Source organism: Dipodomys spectabilis, unplaced genomic scaffold (assembly GCF_019054845.1).
Source record: "Dipodomys spectabilis isolate Male_0828 unplaced genomic scaffold, ASM1905484v1 ptg000530l, whole genome shotgun sequence".
Classification (NCBI taxonomy): domain Eukaryota; kingdom Metazoa; phylum Chordata; class Mammalia; order Rodentia; family Heteromyidae; genus Dipodomys; species Dipodomys spectabilis.
In genome coordinates, this window is record NW_024871207.1 from 175,510 (window position 1) to 184,462 (window position 8,953).

General features: G+C 62.6%; 1 protein-coding gene across 1 annotated transcript; it reads right to left on the minus strand.

The window, feature by feature from the left end:
• Positions 1-1,947: 1,947 nt before the first annotated feature.
• On the minus strand, positions 1,948-3,310 carry Fut7 (fucosyltransferase 7). Its single transcript, XM_042670234.1, has 2 exons — positions 3,204-3,310; positions 1,948-3,061 (listed from the first exon to the last, which is right to left on the minus strand). The coding sequence occupies exons 1-2, from the start codon at positions 3,207-3,209 to the stop codon at positions 2,048-2,050; spliced, it is 1,020 nt and encodes a 339-aa protein (XP_042526168.1). The 5' UTR covers positions 3,210-3,310; the 3' UTR covers positions 1,948-2,047.
• Between the last annotated feature and the right edge of the window lie 5,643 nt (positions 3,311-8,953).

Consider the following 8,953-nt stretch of genomic DNA (forward strand, 5'->3'; position numbering starts at 1 on the left):
TAAGACCAGGTCTTGGCTCCCCCCCCCCCCCCACACACACACACAGCTTTGGTCATGGGGCTTGAATTCTGGGTCTGGGCGCTGTTCCTCAGCTCTTCAGCCCAGGCCAGCGGTCTACCATGTGAGCCACAGCGCCACTTCTGGTTTTCTTGTGGTTAATTGGAGATAAGAGTTTCAAAGATTCCCTGCCCAGGCTGGCTTTGAACTGCTATTCTCAGATCTCAGCCTCCTGAGTAGCTAGGATTACAGGTGTGGCCACCAGCACCCAGCTAGAGTGAGGGATTTTAATTGGTGGGTTTCAGGTAGACAAGCTGGAGTTGTCTGGGGGCAGGGGTCGTTGTATGTGGTCTGCAGAGATTGTGAGCCCCAAATGGTGTGTGGAGCTGCCAATGCAGAGGGGGCTGGGTGCCAGGCAGACCACTGGACAGCCCCCCAGGAGGAAGCAAGGGGTTGAACAGAGCCCCGATTCTCATCTGAGGAAGGTAAACACATTCAACGCGGTGCCAAGGCATCAAAAGCTGTGACGATTCGCTAAGGAGCACGCCCTGTGGCTGCACATGGAGACCGCTGCTCCACTAGGACGCTTGTCCCTTTCCAGCCAGGGAGAAGACAGGAAGGAATCTAAGGGCTGTCCACTCCTGGGGGGCCAGGGCGTGTGGGGAGGGCTGCCCCTTCTGAGCATGGCTTGCTTGCCTTCACATCGGAGGTGAGCCCAACGCACGCACAGGGAGCCTGGGGTCATCAGTTCTGCAGAAGGCCCCGGGACACCTGCTGGAGCCCCGCCCAGGACAAGACGCACCACCCCAACCTAAGGCTGCAAAGGCGATGCCCCAAGTGGCCAGCAGAGGGAAGCACAAGGCCAGCAGCCCTAGACCAAGGAGGCCCCAGCAGTGGGTTTAAACGGCTGCTGACCGGCAGGTAGGGCTGTGTGATTGCCAGTCCAGAATGCACAGAGGTCTCTGGGGGGAATAAAAGACCCCTCCTTTCTTTCTGCACTCTCAGATCCTCCTTAGAGGAAAAGGGACATAACCTGGGCAGATGAGTGAAAGCACCCCCAGCCCCCAACCTGAGGGCACTTCCTTCTCCCTAATTAGCCCATGGGGCTGTGTCAGAGCAGGAAGCCGCTGGCAGGCCTTTCCCACAAGTCACAGAGGAAGGGGGGGCTTCCTGCCTGCACCCCACACACACACTGCAGGGACAAGCCAGTGCCCACACCAGCCTCAGGAGCTCCTGCCCAACCCCCCACAGGCTCACCAGTGCCACACACACACCACACACACACACCACACGCATACACACACACTGCAGGGACAAGCCAGTGCCCACACCAGCCTCAGAAGCTCTGCCTCTGGGGCTCCTGCCCAAACCTCCACAGGCTCACCAGTGCCACACACACACACACACACCACACACACATGCACACACACAGACGCACATACACACACCCCATGCACACGCACGCACACACACACGCGCACACACCCTTCACTGCCAGAGGGGCTCCGTGTCACAAAACAAGCCTTGTCTCACCAGACACCCCCCAATGTGAGCCCTGTGAAATGGGGTCAGGGAATACGCAGCTCTTGGTCAGGTCCTGCTTAGCAAAGCCCTTCCGCAGAGGCAGGGCAGGGCCCCTGACAGCAGCCGGCGAATGGGGTCAGAACCAGGAACCCCGCCACTGAATGGGAGACAGGCAGGGTGAGAGGGGCTCTGGCTCCCTGCACAGCCTGGACCCGGGAGACTGGGGTTGGTGTGTTTATTGTTGCCTGACTCCCACTAGCTCCGTGTCCTCAGGGCCATCCTCCCTGCACTTTGGAGACAAGCGGCCGGTACCCCCACTGACTCCCTCCCTGCTAGGACCTTCCCCCCACACACCCCAAATCGCAGCTCCAAAGCCCGCTGACCTCCTCCTCCGGGCAGCCCCCCAGCCCCCCACCTCACCCCCACTTAGCTTCCTGGTGGGACCCCAGCCCCCAGTTGGCCTGGGGGAGACGGGTCCTGTGGTTTGATCGCAGCATCCGGCCTTTCCTGCGGCACTGGAGGGAGCTTAGGCCCGGAACCAGCCTTCGAGGTCCTCATAGACCTGGCCGCGGGGCAGGCGGGGGTAGAGGGCACAGATGGCGCAGAAGCGTTCCCGCCAGTCCCCAAGCAGCCGCACCCGGAGTGTGTCCTGCCAGGCAAAGAAGCGGCCATAGCGGCTCTCGTTCATGCCCGTGAGGAACGCGGCCAGCTCGCGGGCGGAGCCGAAGTCGTCCACGTGTATGAAGGCCTCTGGCGGCACGAAGGCCTCATAGGTGGCCCGCGGGGGCCCCAGCACCACGGGCACTGAGCCCGCCGCCAGCGCGTTGCGCCACAGCTTCTCCGTGATGTAGTCGCGGTGCTGCGAGTTCTCGAAGGACAGATAGAAGCGGTAGCGCGCCACCGTGGGCAGCAGGCAGCTGGCACACAGGGGCCGCCCGCTGGCTCTCCCGAACACGTCCACCCGCAGGTGAGGCGCCAGCTGCCGGTACAGCCGCGCCCGCCTCTGCCGCTCCTGGAAGTTGCTGACCACCCAGGCGGCCATGCCGCTCTTGGGCGGCCGTGGCGGTGTGGGGCCCGTGTGGGGCTCCAGCCGGCCATAGGGCACGAAGATGTCCGAGTCACGCCGGTAGCTCAGCACCCAGTTGAAAATGCCCCGGAGGCGGCGGAGGCCGTGCGTGTGGCTGGGGGACTCCATGGAGGCCCAGATCCAGGGCTGCCCGGGGGGCCGCCCGGCCAGGGGCAGGTGCGCGCGCTGCGTCTCCAGCTCCCGGTGGTGGAAGACCACGGCGTCTGCGCTGGCCAACAGGCTTCGGTTGGTGCTCAGGAGGCAGCGGTCCACGCCGTATCGCGTGCAGGTGTCACCGGGCAGCTCCGGGGGCCGGTCCGTGAAGGGCCAGTGCCAGACGAGGATGGTGACTAGCGGCTGGGGGGCGGGGGGACCCCCGGGGACCCAGCCCACCAGCCACAGGATCCAGAGGGCCGTGAGTACGGTCCCCCCAGCCAGGCCCCCCCAGGCCCGGAGCCTCCAGGGGGCTGAGCCCTGCAGTGGGGTGAGTGGAGAAGCCAGGTCAGCCCGGCCCGGGCCCAGGCCCCCCCAGCCGCCTCCCGGCCCAGTCAGCCCGGCCCGGGCCCAGGCCCCCCCAGCCGCCTCCCCACCCTGGGCCCTGGGGACCCGCACTCACCAGCATGGTTCATCCACACCCGGCCCGAATCTCACCCAGAAATCTGAGCCTCTCAAATCACAACAGCCTCTCTAGCAGAGGGGCCCCACTGAGCCTCTGTCTGGAAGCTCTCTTTTTATCTCCCCGCCCCTGCCCTGCCCCTGCTCACCCCTGCCCTGCCCCTGGGGCACCAACTCCCTCCTGCCCCCCAGCTACTGGGAGTGAGGATGGCTACTGGAAGGAGGCCGTGCCAGGGCCCCTGCTGCCACTGGCCTCCAGAGAGGACCAGTTATGCGCACAAGAGAGGGGTTGGGGGCCCGCCTGGCCCCAGGCCAGGGAAGACCACCATGTGAGCACCCTGAGCAGAGGCAGCCCCCTCCCCAGATGGGCACCGCAGCCCCGGGCACCAGCACAGAACAGGTATGCTTCCCCAGGAGGCCGCAGGGCCCCTCCCCATGGCATCGCCCACTTCCCTCATTCACCCCTGCCACCTGGCCCTGAGAACTGAGAACCTCGGGTTCAGATGTGCTGTGCTCAGCTGACAACAGGACAGTGAGGTTTCCAGTGGGGCCAGCCCCTCCCCCACCACCTCTGGGAGATGCCTCATCCCAAGTCCAGACCCCAAACAGGAGCCCATCTTGGGATCCGGGAGCCTGCGGCACATGCTGGGAGGCCCTGGGCTGCATGGCCTGGGAGTGGGGGGCGTCTCCCCACCCTGGGTCTTGGCGCCCCCCCTGCTGCCCCCAAGGGGCTTTCCAGGCTGGAAAGGGAAGGAGTCTGGTGGCCCCGACTGCCTGGCGGCGGCGCAGGACAGGGAGCTGACTGGCTCCAGGAACAGGAAGGCCGGCCCTGCCCGAGGTGAAGCACCTCCCCTCCCCCTCCTCCAGGTCCAGCCTGGGGTCGCCGCAGGGTCAGGGTCTTCCCTTGGACCGCCTTGACCTGGAGCCGTGGCACGCGGGGATGAGCCGGCCGGCGGGTGTCTCAGTCACCCAGCATCGGCCCACACGGCGCTCTGGCCACGAGCCCGCCCACACTGCTGCCTAGCGCCCTGCGTGGGCATCCAGGGCAGAGCCCTGGGCTCGGAGAGGAGCTGCCGTCAGACCTGCTGCCCGGCACCGTCTCTCAGGCTGCCTCGCTCCCAGGTCCCCAGCCACGGCCTTGCCCCAGGACAAGGCTGCCGTTGGTACAGGAAGCAGACGGCCGGTAGCACACCACAGCGGGAGCGTGTCCGTTCGCGCCCTCGGGGGCACCCTGCCCGCTGTGGCCCAGCATGTCCTCCGGCTGCGGTGGAAAGCTTGTGCAATGCTAACCCAAGCGGGGGGTGGGGCGTGGGAACTGTCAGGTACCCCAGCCGGCCTGGGGCACTGACCCGGGAGGCTGGCCACAGAGACGGCAACTTTGGGAGATGACCACAGTGGCATCTATACCCCGGGCATCCCCCCCCAACCACCACGGGCAGCCTCAGGGGAGACACACCCTAACCTCAAGCCTCGTTCCACCCCACCCCACCTCTCCTAAGCGGGCCGGGGGACTGCAGGAAGGAGGCCCTGTTGCCAACCTGGGGCGACCAGCTTCTGGCTGTCAGAGCCTGCTGTCCTTCCTGTTTGTGCAGCTTGCCAGGCTGCCTGGGGACCATGCCACCCCTTCCCCACCCACAGCTGGCCCCCTTCCTGGGTGGCCTTGGAGAAGCCCCCCCGTCAGGCTGCTCCCCGCCCCCCTATGGCAGCTGAGGTTGGCAACAGGGGCCCCCGACTGTGAGAAGCTGCCAGCTGGGAAATGGGTCAGAACGAAAGAGGCAAAGGGGTGAGAGGGTATGAGTCAAAGGGGAAGCGGGGCACCTACACCACTGCCTGCCCCAGCCGGGCCTCCCAACTCAGAGGGCCCTTGGGACGAAGCAGTGGGGTGAGGGACATGCCCAGCCTGAGGGCATTTTGACGAACCAGCTACACCCAGCGGCCTGCCTGACCTGCTCCCCCAACACTGACCTCAGTGGGCCTAGTGCAGATGAGTGTCAGGGCGCCCCCTGGTGGCTGTGGTCCGGCGCCACTTGCTCCAGCCAAGAAGGGAGCCTGGGCGTAATTAGGGTTAGGATTGGGGCTCACCTGGGTGAGGATTTGGGGCCGAGGTCCTCACACCTCTCTGTGCTCACCTTTGTGGAAAGTAGGTGCAGTGAGGAATGGGCCCTTGGGGGCCTCGGCAGGAAGCCAAGGGGCAGCCCGGGCAGGGCAGGGAGCCAGCTGGCGTGGGGAGTGGAGGGCAGGGCCCGGAAGAGCTGGGGTGCTTTGCGGGCCCAGCCCTCTCTGCCATCCTTTCCTACCAAACCTGCAGAGAGCGGGGAGGCATCGTGTGCTTGGCCCTGTACGGCTCCCGGCCAGCCCCGGGAGGGGCAGGCGTACTGTCCAGGCCCTCTGCCTTACCCCACGCTCTGCGTGTCCTTCTCCACTCCACACCGACATATCCCTTCATGCCCTGTCGCCGGTGGGAGGCTGGGCCAGCCCGAGGCCCACGCAGGGCGGCAGAGACGGCAAGGAGGAGGATGCCACCTCCCAGGGCCGAATCTGGGGTTTCTGCTTACCAGGGTCTTGCCCCAGGGTCAAGCGGGGCTGGAGCCTCTCCAGATGGGGCTATCCAGGCCGGTGCTGGCATCTGTGCTCAGGGAGGCGCCAGGCAGTCCCACTAGGCCGAGGCAGACACATCCTGCTGAGCTTCCTCTAACGAGAAGCAGCAGGTGGAGGAAGAGTTGGGCTGCTTGGGAGAGGGGGCCGGGCAAGAAGGCGCAGGTGGAGCCGGGTGCCGGTGGCTCAGCCCTGTCACCCCAGCTACTCAGGGGGCTGAGATCTGAGGATCGCGGTTCAAAGCCAGCCTGGGCAGGAACATCTGTGAGACTCTTATCTCCAATAAGCCACCAGAAAACCAGAAGTGGCGCTGTGGCACTTACCTTGAGCTGAAGAGCTCAGGGACAGTGCCCAGGCCCAGAGTTCAAGCCCCACGACCAAAAAAAAAAGGTTCAGGTCGGGGGGGGGGGGGGGCGGGCAGGCCTGTAGAATAGGCTCAGGTGGGGGGGCCTGTAGAAGGCTCAGGAGGGGGGGGGGGGCTGTAGAAGGCTCAGGTGGGCTAAGGGCTGAGGTGAGACCAACCTCTCACTGGTGTTAGGCAAGATGCCTCTCCACAGGGGCTCCAGGTCAGGTCCACAGGTGAAGGGCAGGGGCAAATGGTCCTGGCAAGGCCAGCCCGGACTCCTCACTCCAGACTGGGGGCTCCAGATCCCCTGAGGATCCCAGGGCTTGGAGGGGGGCAGCTCTGAGGTAGTTTGGGCAGAATTAAATGACTCTCTGAATTGGCCTGGGGCAGATGGGAGCCAACAGACAGGTGGGGTGCAGTGCTGGGCTGGCCAGGGGTAAGTGGCCGAGAGGAGACCCTGCCCACACTTGCCGGGTCAAAGATTGTGGGCAGGGGCCCCAAGAACAGGCTGGGGAAAACCAAAGGCTGAGAAGATGGGACTAGCAGGAGGCTGCTCTTGGACTCCAGGTCAGGCCAGCAGGGGTAACAGTGGTGACCCCAGTACAGGTCCTAGCATTCAGGGGACCCCAGCTTTGGCTGCAACCCCACTAGCAAGATATGGACTGAGCGCCAGGCCCTCTGTGCACTGGAAAGAGGCCTCCTGCCTCTGCAGCTGCAGGGGCGCTGCTCAGCCCCCTCCTTCCCCACCCCTGGTCCCCAGAGGGGACCAGGCTCATACTAAGGGCCAAAGGTCACAGTTGAGGGGTGAGGATAAAGCGGAGTTCCTGGTCTGGGGAGCTCTGGTTCCCAAAACCTATTGCTTGGAACAATCTGGCATCTCTGTGTACGGTTCACCTTATTTCCATGTTTTTCCTCCTGGTTCTGCAGGGCACTGCTCCCAAACCAGCTGCCACTGCCCCACTGTGGGCCTGTCTGAGCCTGGATCCTGTGTGTGTGTGTGTGTGTGTGTGTGTGTGTGTGTGTGTATGACTGCCCCACTGTGGGCCTGTCTGAGCCTGGATCCTGTGTGTGTGTGTGTGTGTGTGTGTGTGTGTGTGTGTGAGACGGAGCTTGAACTCATGGCCTGTCTGAGCTTGGATCCTGTGTGTTTGTGTGTGTGTGTGTGTGTGTGTGAGACGGAGCTTGAACTCATGGCCTGAGCACTGTTCACCTTATCTCCATGTTTTTCCTACTGGTTCTGCAGGGCACTGCTCCCAAACCAGCTGCCACTGCCCCACTGCGGGCCTGTCTGAGCCTGGATCGTGTGTGTGTGTGTGTGTGTGTGTGTGTGTGACAGAGCTTGAACTCATGGCCTGAGCACTGTCCCTGTCCCTGAGCTGGATCCTGTGTGTGTGTGACGGAGCTTGAACTCATGGCCTGAGCACTGTCCCTGTCCCTGAGCTCTTTTGCTCAAGCTAACACTCTACCACTTACTTTGAGCCACAGCTCCATTTTGAGGTAAGAGTCTTGCTGGGCGTCGGTGGCTCACACCTGTAATCCTAGCAACTCAGGAGGCTGAGATCTGAGGATCTCGGTTCAAAGCCAGCCCAGGCAAGAAAGTCCGTGAGACTCTTATCTCCAATAAACCACTAGAAAACTGGAAGTGGCGCTGTGGCTCAAGCAGTAGAGCGCTCACTTTGAGCTGAAGAGCACAGGGACAGCGCCCAATCCCAGAGTTCAAGCCTGATGACTGACCAAAAGAAAAAAAGAAACGAAAAAGTCTCACCAACTTTCCTGCCTGGGTTGACTTCCAACCCTAATCCTGAGATCTGCGCACCAGCAACCAGCCTGCTGAACTGCTTTGCCAGGACCATTCCCCCTCCCTGAGTCAGACTGGGCTTGGTTCTGCACCCTGGTTGGAGCTGGCCCAATCTGGGCACTTGTGATGACATGGTGTTGTTCTCCAGCTCGTCCCACCCCTCTTGATCCTCACATGGGGATTGGCAGACCAGGCCCCAGCTGTCGGCACTGAGGGGCTCTACCACCTAACTTCCTCACCAGGCTTCCTGGTCTAGCGGGCGTGTGCACTCGCCACTCAGGACTCTTTACCTGGTATGTCCCCGATAGACACTGCAGGACCCAGATCTCCTTGTGGTCCGTGAAACTCACAATGTCTGTCAGGTACCTTTCCTGCCGTCTGCCCCAGGGACAGAAGTGTTGGGTGGCCACATCCAGTGTATGCAGACTGCCCCGTTTCCCAGACCCCTGCTTTCTGGGCCAGTCCTTGGGCTTGAACTCAGGGTCTGGGGTGCTGTCTCTGAGGTTTGTTTTTAGCTCAAGGCTAATGTTCTACCACTTGAGCCACAGCTCCACTTCTGGTTTTTTTGGTAGTCAATTAACAGAGTCTCACAAACTTTCCTGCCTGAACTGGCCGCCAATCACGATCCTCAGATCTCAGCATCTTGTGTAGCTAGGATTATAAATGTGAGCCATGGCACTAGGCTCTCGCCCTTTCTATCACAATGAATTGGAACCTTCCAGGGAGTAAGAGGCAGCTGTGGGCTGAACCAGCCTTGTAGTTCATCCTTACCTTCCCTATTCGGGGACAGAAATATGGTGAAGGGGTGAGGGCCACTAAAAAGGTGGGCTGGCCGGGCGCCTGTGGCTCAGGCCTGTCATCCTAGCTATGCAGGAGGCTGAGATCTGAAGATTGCGGTTCAGAGCCAGCCCGGGCAGGAAAGTCCATGAGATACATCTCCAATTAACCTCCAGACAACAGAAGTGGCGCTGTGGCTCAGGTGGTAGAGCGCTGGCCTTGAGCTGAGGAGCTG